The sequence below is a fragment of the Apaloderma vittatum genome, unplaced genomic scaffold, assembly GCF_000703405.1.
Source record: "Apaloderma vittatum isolate BGI_N311 unplaced genomic scaffold, ASM70340v1 scaffold14121, whole genome shotgun sequence".
In the NCBI taxonomy this organism is placed as follows: domain Eukaryota; kingdom Metazoa; phylum Chordata; class Aves; order Trogoniformes; family Trogonidae; genus Apaloderma; species Apaloderma vittatum.
This window is the reverse complement of record NW_009698581.1, coordinates 49247-63921: the sequence shown is the minus strand read 5'-3', so window position 1 is coordinate 63921 and position 14675 is coordinate 49247. Positions and strand designations below refer to the sequence as shown.

At 39.3% G+C, this 14675-nt stretch overlaps 1 protein-coding gene across 1 annotated transcript in view; it reads left to right on the top strand.

Annotated features, from left to right (window-relative positions):
- Positions 1-1178: 1178 nt before the first annotated feature.
- Positions 1179-14675, top strand: part of CNTN6 (contactin 6) — a gene marked incomplete at its 5' end in the record, with an annotated part of 54392 nt that continues 40895 nt past the window's right edge. The window contains 4 exons of the mRNA XM_009878078.1: positions 1179-1382; positions 2902-3004; positions 11042-11226; positions 13692-13828. Coding sequence (XP_009876380.1) covers positions 1179-1382; positions 2902-3004; positions 11042-11226; positions 13692-13828 — 629 coding nt within the window. The remainder of the gene's footprint in view (positions 1383-2901; positions 3005-11041; positions 11227-13691; positions 13829-14675) is intronic.

The window sequence follows — 14675 nt, the reverse complement described above, 5'->3', positions numbered from 1 at the left end:
CAGAGCCTATTGCAGGATTTAGCCAAGTATAGAAAGCATCATTGATTGCTCCCTGGAGAGACATCATTTCTAATGAGAGTCCTAAAATGTTAGAAGATGATAACATAAAACTCCACAAAACTACTGGAGTTTGCAGACTTATTACCATACTGTACCCGAGTTGTAACTGAGCGGGGCTAGGGGGAAAGAAACGTAAATAATCTGTTTTCAAATGGGATTGTTGATGGGGGAAATGTGCAAAAATGAAGCTGTTGGCAGAACGCTGGTAGCTTATGAATTATACATTTAATTAAGGAAAGCTAAACTGGTAGATTTTGAAACTTCTGATTTACTGTGCCTTATCAAAGACAAAATTTCAGTTCTGCTCTGGCTGTTGTGTGCCAGCAGAGATGCGGGGCTGGCGGGACCCCCCCAGCTCCCTGGGTTGTAAGAGGGGACCTCATTGCTGCTGGCAGTGACTCAAGAGTTGGCAGAAAACCTTACCGAGAAACAATGTTCTTGGATGGTAAACTGGCACAGGGACCTGCCCTGCCACAGTGGGCTAATCAAACAATTTTAAATTGCTTAGCCTGTAGACATATGTTATTAAGGTACACGTTGTGAAACACTGTATGGAAGAAATGGCAGAGTGGGGTTAGGAAACTAGAACAGGGCAAGGAACACAGACCAGCTGTAAGTATAGAAGATGAGGAGGCTCAAATGTGCAATAGGATCAAACGTTAAATAATTTCCAAAGTATTTGCACACAACTGAGCTCCCCACAAGAATCTGTTGATAAAGCTCTGTTACCTGTTTTGGTTTTTTTCCATATTCAAAGCAAAGAAAGAAGCTGTAATGCTGTGACCAGCAACTGGCTCCCCGGGTGCTCAAAAGCAAAGTGTTACAAATAGAAAATATTTACTAAAACAGCTTTCTGGTGGCGTTGCAGCACTGCTATTCCTACTTAAAAAGAGGCTGAGTGGGGGAAATGAAAAGTAGGAAGGCACAGAAACTTCTGTGACCTTCTGAAGTGGCTTCAAATGAGTCGAAAGCTAAAGCAAAGCTTACCTTGCCTGTGTTAGTTTGTGCATCCGCGGGGGTTTCCCCTCGTTCCTTCAACTGGCAACACCGCGCTTAAGCGCCGACGGGGAGCGGATTATACTGGGAAGGATGTGTGATGTGAATCCGATGTTTTCTAGGCTTGTCCTATACGTGGCTCTTCAACAATCACACCTTACATGTTGAGGAAGACAGCCGCCGCTTTGTTTCGCAAGAAACGGGGAACCTGTACATCGCCAAGGTCGAGAGGTCGGACGTGGGCAATTACACCTGTGTTGTCACCAACTCCAGAGCGGAGCAGAGCGCCCGGGGGCCGCCCACCCCTCTCACCCTCCGCAGGGATGGTAAGTGCTCCTGGCGTGCTGACTGGTCCATCTCCAGTTACTGGAAGGGATGTCCCTATACGTGCTCACGGAGGTAAGAGGCTCCCAGTAAAAAGTGCTGCAGTGGGACATGATCCCACAGTTCCTTCCAGATTGAAATGAGATTTTTTTATTATTTTTTTTTGAACTGTTAGAGCAAGGATGGTGAGATAAACATATGCAAAGAAAGTGGGGCTCAACATCATTAAAAAATAGAATGTCAGGTGGTGGTTTAGTATTTTTCATCTTGCAGATGTCTGTGTTGAGGCTTAAATCTGGCAAAGCTTTCTAAATTTATAATCTAGGTATAGCTCAAATATCAAGTCTAGAGCTGTTTCAAAGTGAGTCATTGAGGTGAAAAACTCACCCGCACATATACAAATACCTCTCTGGCAACGCTTCTAATTAAATGTTCAGTGAGAAATATATACCTGGGAAATCTTTACACAAAGTTTGTTTTCTAAGTTTACTCACCTAAATTTCAATATGCTTACGCTGTTTGCAAAGCAGTGGCAGCAATCAGTAACAAAGTCTGTAGAGAGTCATGTTTCTAGGATAAATAAAACTAAACTGTGTAAAATAATGCTTTCTCTGTGAGATTGTGCTGATTTATAGCATATTCAGTCAGACTACTCGCCAAAAAAGCTATAGTTCCGTAGCTCAAAAGTTAGTAATGTGGTAAAACTAAGTGTAAATGCTTAATATATTTTCTGACTATTTTCTTCCTTTTCATCACCCTACTTTATTCCTTTCTCAGACTGGCTCTATTAGTCTCTTTATCTTCTCTGGTTCACTTTAGTGGCCTCTGGATTGGGTCCTAAACAGGCAGCTGCAAAAGCAATTATGTGAAATATATGTGTAATATTAGCCAGGTCCCTGTTAAATATGCAATAAGAATCAATCCCGTATCAGTTAAACTGATAGCTGGATCCTATATTGGAAATGGATTATCTGTGGTTTAATAGATGTGCAGAGTTTCAAATGTGACTGTTACCTCTGGCTACATCAGCCTTTCTAAGCCTGGGGTTCACATCTGGGTGTTTTAAAGATGTTCAAAGTCTTTTACAAGTCCTTTGGACAGAGGGAATTCCATAAATGTATCTTGTACGCAGAATCTCTTCAACTTCCTGAGACGTGGCCACTCAGTGAGGTGACGAATACCGAAGGCATTGCTTTCTAACACCTATTAAGAGATGTGAACCCTAAATTATCTCTGAAACCTGAATGCCCCAGCGTAACATACTTGTACGCATAGAACTTGCATAAAAGCCGTGCTCTTCAACTCTTAAATGCACAGAACTTAGATTTCCCACCAGCTTTCAGCACTGGGTTGAATCTCAGCCTGCTCCATGGGCGTTCTGTGCTGTCCACCACGGGTGGAATGTGAGGCTCTGACACTATTGCTTCCAGCCTTTTTTATTTTATTTTTTACACTGAAACTCTGTTGTACTAGACAGGTCTGAGGCTCAGCTGGAGTGCTAGCTGTTTTGATGTTCAACAGGTGTGATGGGGGAGTATGAACCAAAGATTGAAGTACGCTTTCCAGAAACAACATATGCGGCGAAGGGCTCGTCTGTTAAACTGGAATGCTTTGCCCTCGGAAAGTAAGATTTTTATTATTTTTTTTTTGTCTGTTATTGAAATGTGGGTTTTAACACTGTTCTACAGTGATGAAAAAATGTTTCAACCTAATTTACACAGTACAAGTTTTTTAGTCGTCTGAATGTGAATTTGTTAGAACATCTATTTTTATTTTAACCTTACCTTGGTTTGATTGTTTCTGCGCAATGCGTTCCCAAGGAAATAAGAAAATTGTACTATAACTGAAGTTTGCTTCGCTGTGGCTCCAAGCAGGGGAAGAAGGGTGGGGAGGAAAAACCAGAGCAAAGCTTACATTCCTTCATAGCAATTTTGACTGTGTGATGAGACCTGACTTCAGGTTACAGCATCCTGTGTAGATGCACGTTCATATCCAAACTGCATCAAAATAAGGTGCTTTGTTTTTTTCCTCACTAACATCATTGTTAAGAATGAAACCTGGGGAAACAGGCTGGGTTTGAAGAGCATGTTGACTGCCAAGAATAGCTCTAACAGATTCACACGGCACTCAGAGCCCTCTTCTCCAAAGTGATGCTCAAGAGCTTGGGGAAGCCCTTCCTATTAAAACCTACAAATCTTTCAGGTAGCCTGTGTTTTTCCTAGGTGGCTTCACCTGTTGTATTCATTTACAGCAGTGTTAGCCCATTCAAACTGCTCTCTCTTCAAAGAGCACATAGTTAACTGAAGCGTAACCAGCCTACAAAAACTAGTCTTCCCAATGAGCATCTCTTTTTCCCCTGGAAAAGATAAAGTAACCTTAGATTGTTGACCTCTATTTAGTTTAAGTTTACTTTGACAACCCGTTTTAAAGCTGTAAGCTTTTAAAGTGTTTAGAGCTTTCCCAGAGGTTAAAAGCCTGACTTGCAAGACAGCACAAATTAATCAAATGTTCCTCTGGAACCTATGCTGGGAAGCAGCAAAAATAAAGCCAAATAAAAAGTTAATAAGAAGGGAAATGGCTTCCCTTTCAGATGAGGTTTTTGTATAAGCTAATTTTAGGGCTAATTTTTATTTAAGGATGAAGAATATTTCTACAGAGTCATGTTCAAAGACATATGTATTTTTTTGGCCAAAAACAAGTACCAGTTGCTGAAGCTGATTTTTCTTTCCAAATACTGTCAAGCTCCTTCTCTTTAAATACTTCCTTAATTGTGTATGAGTCAGTGCAGGTTTTACATTTCAAGTTGTCATTTCATATTTCCATCTGTTGCATTTAACAATGATACATTGACTGCAGAAAAGCATTTCAGAAAAAAAGCGGAGTAAATTATATGTGCAAAGCAGTACCTTCTTCCTCAAGGGGTAGAGATGGGTCATGTTGATGTGGCACATAGGCTTTGCCATTTTAATAACGTCTTGAGGAGGTGGAAAAAAATAGTGGCCTGAAAGGACATATAGATAATGAAATCCTTCAGTGAGCACAGTGCCTTCTATGCTGTGCTTAGAAAATGGAAAGCCTGACAGGGTTAATGCAGCTTTAATATACCTTTTATTCTTCATATATAGGACTGCAGCTGAAACCAGTGCTGCCATCCTGCCCTGGAGTTGTACTGTGTAAACACCAGTGATCCACGTGCAGGAATCTATTCTTCACAAACTTCTGTATATTGTACTGCTAATGTGCAGCTAGTCTATGTGTTTGAGAAGGGCTGTTTGCGAGCAGAGGAGCTTTACTCTAGATTTCTTTCTTTTTTTATATATAGATCAGATGTCTCATACAGAACTGCACTGTTTTTTCAGTATGTTTTTTCTTCTGTGTGAGCAGAGCCCTGAACCACATGTTGACTAACGTGTCAATCTTTGAAAAAGCTTTATTTCAGAGCTGGCATTTAGATGCGAATAAAGTGGGAGAAACAGATTGCAGGTGAAATACTCTTAACTTATTAGATAAGGCCAGATTTCTAAAGGTATGTAGGTGATTAGTGTTATTGTCAAAAGCTTGATGTTTCCTACCTCCAGCTGTTTACAATTGTCGTTAGGCACATAGAAATGCAGCAGTGTGGCCATCTGCACCTTTCAATGCTGAAATTCCACTAAAACTCTAGCCCCTACTATTGTCTGTTTGTGTAAAAATCAATTCAGCTCAACATTTGTTGAGCTGTACCTCTGATCTGCCACAAGCACTAACGGTTATTATCTCTCTTGGATTTCAGAACCACTTTCCCATTATCCGTAATTTTCTATATTCATACTGTTAGTCCACGGGTTCAGGCAATGCTGGCAGCTGCTACTACCTCTGCGCTATGAATAACAGAAATCTTTCGCATCTAAGGCAGATTATAGGCAACCTGCTGTGGTTTTTTGGTCTCCAGAAGTCTTAAACGAAAGTAGTTTTATGGTATTTAGAGAAATAGCATCTCTTTTCTACGTGGAGTGGCAAATCATACCTACTGGACCTTGCTCAGAAAGCATTTCCACGTTTAAAACAAGTGCAAGAGGTCAGACTTATGGCTGAGTTTTAAGATGACTTTTTGCCTGGAGTGATTCAAAGCCACCTAGGAAGATCCCTTCAGCCAGGCTGTGGGGCACCCGGAAGTAGGTGTATTCCCCACAGCTCCGTGGCAAAGCTCTTTCTACATTTTACGTGAAAATATCATTACTGACTCACAAACGGTCTTCTAGCCCAGGCATAAATTCTGCCTTGTTTTGAGGAAAATAAATATAAGGAGGCCAAGGTGCCAGTATTTCTTCCTGGGAAGAGGATTTGGAGAAATGGGTCCCAAATAGACAAGAGCACTTGGGCCAGCTCTTGAGTCTAAATCCTATTTTTCAAAGCAGAGACCATGAATAATAGAGAAGACTTTGAAAAGCAAATTCATCCTTACTGATGGAAATATGATTGGGTGAAAATGAACACAGGTGCCATGCAACTATCTGATGATTGGCAGAGGGAATCTTAACATGAAAAAAAAAATGCACCTTATACTCAATTCTTTAGAAGAGGCAAAACTGAAATATGAAATAGTGGCGTGACTATTTCAAATACTGCAGCCTGTGGCAATTTAATAGAAAAGATGAGGCTTTGTGTTCACCACTAATATTCATTATGCTGACAGTGTTTAATACTATGCCAGTATTAAAAGTCATGTTTTGGATCAAGCTATATTAGTCATGCCATACATCTAAATTATTGTTCTCTGTGGCTTTGAGGGGATTGAGCACTGTGGAAAGAGTTATGTTCGATTGAGTTACTGTGCTGCTTTCTCTAGGTTTCTTCAAAAATAACTTTCTTCTGTTGCACAAATAAGAATAGTTTCTGGAATGAAAAGAAGCTGAGTAGTTTCCGTGTCTGGTGCACACATTTATTAAACTGTGTCTGTGTTTTACATTTTTCTTCATTCTCCCCTCACAGACAGGGAAATAATCTGTTCAGAATCCCTGCAGGTGGGCCATTGCCAGCTGAGGTTGTAAGGAGCATATGTGAATAATAGACAACAGGATTTCTTTCAACCCAGAATATTCATTTTTCATAGGAAGACCTCACATATTCCTGTATATGTATTTGGGGAAGGTTTTTTCTAGAGGCTGTTAGTATAAGTAAATAATCATACAACTACAAGGGCGGTCCAAATAACAATCTTTACTAAACGTACATAAAAATGCCAGGCTTTGCTTTGTCAGTAGATGGCTATTCTAGTATGTTTTCAAGGAATTTAGAAAATTTAGTGTATTTTCCTGGAGTTTAGGGAATCAAGGAGGCTTTAAAAGGATGTTACAGGATTCTAAAATCGTTTATATAAAAATGATACCTGCCATCGTAATTGAAGTTAGCTCTATCAAGAATGCAGACTGAAAACAGCAAATACCTGAAGGTTTGTTCATTAAGGGATGAGGAGGAAGCTTTGGAAGATCCTCCCTTACATTAGTTAGGGTGATTGTCTTGTGACTGCAGGAGGACAGGACACGATGCCAGGTTTCAGAAGACTTTGCTGCTTTGTTGCTTCCCAAGTAATGTGTCAGGATGATTAGAAGCCTGAGTGCTTTAATTATACTGCCCTTTGGATCCTAATTCTTCCTTGTGTCAGCAGTTGATGTGGACATGATAGCAGCTTTCGAACCTAGGCTTTGTCTCATTTGTTTAACTAAGCATGGTCTTCATTACCGAAGATTTAATTTTGTGAAGTGCCCTGAGATGCATAGGACGAAAGATATGGCACAGATGCAATGCATCATCTGGCTGCTGAGTCTTTGCTGCAGTAAGGTGGCACCTTCGTCTTGGAGTGGGCTGTAAAGCTGCAGACAAATTTATTTCGTGTTCAGTGTGACAAGACTTGTCACCCACCGAAAAATATTTCCCATCGTCTATTCTTTCTGAGTTAGTAACTTATGGTTTTGTGATTCTGCCACCTGTATAGTAGAATATAAATTAAATTAGTGTTCCTAGATGCTCTGAAGGTTTCAAATGAACTTCAGATTTATGTCCAAAGACACTCTCATTTATGCACTGTTTTCTTATTTACTCAGGTGAAAGCAAGACTTTGTCTATGAGGTGTAATAAATTCAGGAAGTACACTCATTGTTTCTGTACATGTTCCAAAACTTTTTAGCCTCAAATGGTTATCTATTTTAATCTAGTTATTGGTAGTGATTAGATAAAAAAAGACTCAGCAGTTTCAGGACCACTTGAAATCTGTAGGGGAAAGTCCTAGTCAGAGTAGCAATGTCAGACACTGGCCTTTGATGGAATGTGATTATGCAGCATAATCCTATAAAAAAATCAAAAGGCTGTACATATCTACCTATACCTAAAGGACAGTTTTACTTCTTAAAACATCAACTTGTAAAATAAATACTTTGTTACAAAAAGCAATTTCCCACAGTAAACGTTAAATTTAAATTCAAATGGTTTCTACCTTGGAAGGTTTCATACGGCCTGTAGTAATAATTGCTGATGAGAGATTGGTTATAAAGTTGTCAACTAATAGCAGAAGAAGGTGAAAGCATCCCCCAAAACCTCTGCCTTCTGCAAAATACAGTGACTAAAGGTGCTGGAAAGCCTGTGATAATGAGGTGTCATCAAAGCCAAAGAAGAAATGCAGATCTTCTCAAGCTGCTGTGATAACAAAAGTCCTTCCTATGGGTGATGGCACAGGGCTGAGCTACGGATCCTCCTGTGGTTCTGCTCCTTTAACCCATGGCTCTGGCTGATGAGGAGCTGCTGTCCTGACACGAGTTCCCTCTTGCTGATGAAACTGGGACGCTTGGTGCAAGGCTCCTTGGCAGCAGAACATTGACTGTCTATTGCAACGTAGAGAAGTTGATGAACCAAAGTCTGAGGGTTTTATTTCATCCAGCTACTGCTACCGTCAGAGGGAGCGTCTTTCAAATGCCCTTGTGTTTGGCCAAAACTGAGGTGATTTTGCCTTGAAACCTCCCGAAGGATGTCATTATAAGTATGTGCTGTATGTAAGTAAAACAGGACAGCGTCTTCAGCTCAAACCTTGGTAAACTTGACTTGACAAGTTGACAGAAGGGGTCTTTTTCCACAGAGACCTGCCTCTGGCCTTGGTGTCAGTGCAGACTTTGTTTATGAATAGTCAGTGCTGAGAGTAAACAAGTGGCTAATAGAATAGGAAATATTTAGATGAAGCATTTTCAGGTAGTAGAGCACAAATGCATTTAACTGTCGGGGTTTTTTGTCTTCCATATGGCTGTTGGTTTACTCTTATCTTTTCCTTACAAAAAAAAAACCACAAAAAAACCCAAAACCACACAACAAATCCAGAAGAGATGCCTTCAAAGTAGTTAAATGGTTCTGGCATTCAATGCACTGCATGCTTCTGTTGTACAGTAACTATTCACATACTGTTTAATATGCAAGAGCATTTTAAAAACCATCCATGCTCTCTTTCATGTCATCAGCAGTCCGTATCAATCTACTGCAAGACTGTAAATACCTCCGGCTGTTTGCCTGACTAGAGCATGGCAACTGTGGGACACACCTATTCTGTGTTAGAGCTGTATTTCTTTTAAATGACTTAAAGTAACTGGCTTTACAGAAATTCTGAATGATTGATGTCATACAAGATTTATGGAGCAGACAGCACCTCTTAACCAATGCATTTGAGTAAAAATAGACAAGTCATTTTAAAGTTCCTAGTAAGGAATAATATAAAGCAAATTTGAATGTGAAATAAGTTTTATTCTCATAGTAAAGGGCAATTAATAAAGGTGGTGATGACAACTACTGTTGTCCAAAAATATCTGGAATTTACACAGCTATATAGGTCTTGAACCAAAATGGGCAAGTAGAAGAATAAAACCTCAGTTGTTCTTTCCAGCTTTTTGACTGGTTAATGATGTCAGACATGTCCTAGTCTCTCGCACTTGTAGTAAATTGTTCAGCTGTACTGCAGGGGTTGTGTCAGAGTCAGAACTTGTGTGTGTATATATGGGTTATGCACGTACATACCAGTGCAGAGCTAACACCAAAACATGCAGTAAATTGCTTATCATTCTAAAACATCTTCACAGGCAGTTTGGTTATGGTAGAAAATGTCAGCTAGCTGAAGAAATTATTATGCTGCATAAATAGCTCTTCCAGATCCCTCAGATTTGTGGTCTTGGGACTATGATTTTTTTGTTTTACACAGCAGGGGGAAAGGCAGCTTGGAGGCTCTCTTGCCTAGCTGAGCTCCCAACAGCACGAGGAAGACATTTTCAAACTCCCAGCTTAAATGCAGAACTAAGGAAATATATGGGATTGTTACTCATTGTATGCTTAAATGGTCAAGATGTAAATTGTCCTGCACACAACCCAGTTGTAGTTACGCTGCTAAAACCTACCTGGCTGGTCAGTTCCTGTAATGTGCTGGGTACTCACTCTTCTCCCAGGTTGTGATTCTTCTGGTTTTTGGGTGAACTTGCACCCTTCATAGCCACACAGACTCCAAATGCAGAAATTAGACCAAATTTACCTGTGATAAGCCATTTGTCCATTCTGTATTTGTGACTTGATTTCTTTGGCCACTAAACAAGCATTTGAACCAGGGTCCTAAATTGAAGTTGTGAGCAGTTATAGCCTGTGCTAAAAAATAATTACTTTGTAAGACCTTGGGGACTGGAAGAGAAGGACGACACACACTTCTAATTTCCATGGAAGTTCTGTTTTCAAGTTCAGTTCTGAGTGTTGTTTGCTGTTGATGTTTCTTCCAATGGAAAAGAAGCCAGCATTTAGCTAAAGCCTCTGCAAAAAGCTGTTCTAAAAGTAACTGCTTAGAAAAGGCAGCTTGCCTTAATTTGCAGAAACAGAAGGCAACTGTGAAATCCAGGACTATTAATATTTCAAAGTGTTTTGGTGACATAATAGATCATGAAAGTGAGGCTTGTAATGGTTTGTGATATTACCAGAAATGCAAGAAGTATTTATAGTTGCTTTCATACTTGAGTATTTTTTTTAATTGTATAAGAGACATTGATCCAAATATAAATGAAAAAGATAGAAAGCTACAAAAACATGAAATAAGAAATATTCTCTTTTGTCTCTATCTCCCTTCAGCCTCAAGGTCTCTTGTTTTCTACTTCCTCACTCAACTGTCTGCCCTCCTCTACCCCGGCTCCCATTTTTTATGCCTACATTTATTGGTGTTTTTAAGTCCTTTGAATTCCTAAGTTCTTTGAATTCTTTGAATATTCTGAGGTGTGAGAATACCTCTGACGCTACAGGGAATTTATTTGCCCTGAAAACCACTCAATGATTCAGTGCTTCTGTGGTGTTTAGTTGGACTTCCAAAGTCATTCCCTCAGCGTCACCGTGTTTAAAAGAAGGTTTGAGACCTAAGTAAGTTACTGCAGGGAAAATCCAAATTGGCCTAAAAAGCAATCAGGGAAATGACTGAGGACTTCTTCTCACTGTTGGACTTGTGCCCCTAAATACCTTGGACACGTTATAAAACCTCAGTATTTTGAAAGTCTATGTTTAAACAGAAATAGTCTCTCTTAAAAACTATTTTTACTCCTATGTAAGGATTTCACATCATCTTTTTTTTCTGCTGTAACTAACGTTCTCTCTTTTTTCTCTTTAATGAAATGTAATCATTTAGTCCTGTCCCTAGTATTAGCTGGAAGAGGTCTGATGGAAACTCATTGACAAAGAAGGTCAAACAGAACAAAACCAAAGGCGTTCTTGAGATCCCGGATGTTCAGCAAGAAGATGAAGGCTCTTATGAGTGCATTGCAGGAAATATTCGAGGAAAAAACATTGCAAGAGGTCAATTATTTGTCTATGGTAAGCAAATTTATTAATATTTAATTATTTTTTTTTACTGAGCAGTATGATGTTCAAATGTATTTTGTAAATGAAGTCTATTAGACTCTTATTGGAGTTCAGGTTACGCTGGTTAAAAAAATGATTGGAGGTCTGCGGTGACCTTCACTAAATTACATCCTCAGCAAATAAAGATATTTTGCATTAAAACTCAGATTAAAAATGTGGGCTGTGCCGTGCTGAAGTTCTAAAGGTTAATACAAGGCAGAAAGAAACCCCTGGTACGTTTACATGAAGCATTAAGGGCAGGCAAAAAGATTTACTCTTATGCTGCTCTGAGCTACTGAAGCTGTGCTGCCCCACGTGCAGATCAGGTAAGGATTCATGAGGTTTTGGGTCATGTGAGTGTAAGATTATTTCACCTCCTATCCTATCTGAACTGTATTGCTCCATAAACAGATGAGGGCAAAGCAGGGGAAACTCATTCCTCTGCCTTCCTCTCGTTCCTCCGTGGCAAAAAGTGAAGAATAATATTTCTGTGAAACTGTTCTCTCTTGACTTTCCCCTTCCCTCATGCATTACATTCCTGTGATCCGAGTCACACAGGATGGTCCCTCATAGACAAGGTGAATTATTCTCTTTTGACCTATTGTTAATACCCAGGAAAAGCAACATATTTTGATGTGAATGAGAAGGGAGATCTTTTCTTTACCTCATAAATTTTTCAAAAGGCAAGGGCAAAAAAAAAGTAATAGTGAGGAAAAAAATTACAGAAAGTTAGACTGAGCCTACAGTTAACACCTGTTGAGAAGACCTTGGCAAGTGTGTATTTTTTAAAGTAAATCTCCTCTAGTGAAGACATGCAGGCTTTGCTGATAAGCTACCAGTCTCCTGCAGCCATGGATGATGTCAAAATACATGCCAGGAGCAGAGCAGTCTGCTGCTGGCTTGAATATTTAATTATTTCTTTGCTTTTAAGGGGCTATTTTTGTTCTTGTAGCTTCCTAATTTTTGCAGAGCATCAATCAAGCAGTTCCATTAAAATTAAGTTCAGTAGATTACCTGGACATGATTGATAACAGCATGGGCAATTACGAAATTATGATCAGCTAATACAATCTGAAACAATGTGCTTATTAAATGTGCTTTGTAAATTAATTAATAGCTGCTCATGGAGAAATATGTAAACAGCATCCATGAAGCTTTTACACAATATTTTTTTCTATCATATTAGGAGTGGGCTGGTTTATTATCTACATAATGGAGTTCCTCCTGTTTCATTCCTGTGCTGCGGTGTTTTTACTCCATAGGCAGCTTGTCTCTAGGAAATAGGGTTTCTTTCTTGTTTTGTGTATTATACCTAGATCCCATGCCTTAGGCTCTGAGAGTAGTAAAAATAACATGTAATTAGAACCACTTCTAAGCACGATGAGCTACATCCCGGCATCATATTAATCTAGTGTTGGATAACCTTGAGGTACTCTGAGGTAGAGTCCAAGGCTGCACTTGTCCTGCAAGTCTCAAAGGGTAATTATTCTTTTCCTACAATTAAATCGCTCTGTATAAGAACCACATGTATGCGTGTATCTATATTTATGTACACATGGAGGTTACAGCATTCTGATTTAATAACCCAGGCAAAAATTTTTCACTGCATGCTAAGATGTCAGCCAGTTAGACTAGAGACAGAGGGATGAAATCTGACATCTCACTTGCACATGGTTTTGGTCTATCCCAACATGAGGCGGGTGATAGTCATTCTCCCTTGGTCCCATATTCACCTGTATCTTGACAGCTCTTGGAAATGTCAGCCTGCCTCAAGCTAATTCCTGCTCAGCTCAGTCCTTGAGTGCTTAGTTAGGTGTTTACAGAGCTCTTAGGGATTCCTGCAAATCCTGCTCTTACACAGCAATGAATTTATCTCGGCGTGCCACTAATATCCAGAAGGTGGTGTTCTAATCTGAGTAGCCCTAATTCCGTTGTGTAGTATTTGTGTTGCAAATTACAAAGAACTCACAGTCTGAACCTGTAGTCTCAGGTACGTGGGTAGAACAGAAGGATAATATTTCCAATCCATGACTTTTGAGAGCTACTGATGAATGATTTTGATATTTTTGTTGTTGGTATGCGGATCCAAGAGTACCTTGAGAGGAGCTCTGTTTTTCAGAAAGCAGGAGTCTAGTTCCTTTCAGAGAGCATGTCCAAAATTTCAGGCATCTAAGATCACTTTCTGCAAATTTTGGCCATAAAAACTAATAATATCTAAACTGAACTTCCTGCCCACCAGCCATTTGATCTCTTAACATTTTTTTCAAGTTAGTCCTGAAGTTTTATGCCAGGGAATTGTTGAGCAGAATTCACTTGCAATATAATAAGAATGTATTGGACAAATACTAATTAGCCTTGCTCAGTTCATTAATGAATGGCAGTATACCTCAGTGAAATCACTTTTCTCCTGCTTAAAATGATTTGCATATTCCTTTCAGCACTCCCTGAATGGGATAAAAAAATGCAAAATGCCTTTCTGTCTCTCTATGACAGTTTATTTTGGGAATGTAAGGCAAAAGGAAAACCAAGCCCTTCCTATAGTTGGTTAAAAAATGGACAGCCGCTTACACCAGAGGTAAGGTTCTTGTTTTAGTTGTTTTTTGCTCATTTTGTTTGGGTTTTGTTTTTTTTTTGTTATTTATTCATGACATTAATTTTACAGTGCATTATCTTTTTTCAGAAACATATCAAAATATATACGATAGCACAAACTTTGCCACACCAAGCTCAGTTCTTGGAATTCATCTTATTGAAAATGTATTCTGTTCACAGTTTACACAGAGAGATACACCAATTTCTTCATGTCATTTATCTCGCAGAACATCTAATTGCAGTAGATATGAGTGGGTTTAAAAATATCCTTTACAGTTATTGAAAGAAGGGTCTAACAAGAAACGCTTAGAACATTCATAGACATAGTCTGTAATTTGGCATTGCCAAATGATTGGCTTGTTAACTTTCAGTTTTCTTCTGATTCTGTTCTTAATCTATAGGCTTGGATGGACCTTTTGTCTCATTCAATATGGCCATTCTTATGCTATGCTTTGAGTTAAGGAGGGAGCTATGAAAATCAGTTAATATTGAGGTTAATACAAATCTGGTGCAGTGCAGAGGAATGATAGACTAAAGAAAACCATATAAGGTTATAAGGAAAAGTTGAAAAAGTGAAAAAAAAAATCACTTAAAGGAAAAAGAAGCGGGAAGGGAAATAGCGAAGAGGAAGAAGTGCAGGAGGAGAGAAGTTGGAGAAATGAGCTGGAGCTCAGACACTCAATAAACCTCATCGGGTTTTGGGTCATGTGAGTGTAAGACCTGTAGACAGGCCTTTGAGGACACAGCTTTGTCTCTTTCCAGCAAGTATAATTACAGTCCTGTGGTGGCCAAGCTTTGGCGCATCCATCTTCCAATCTTGTTGGCAGCCT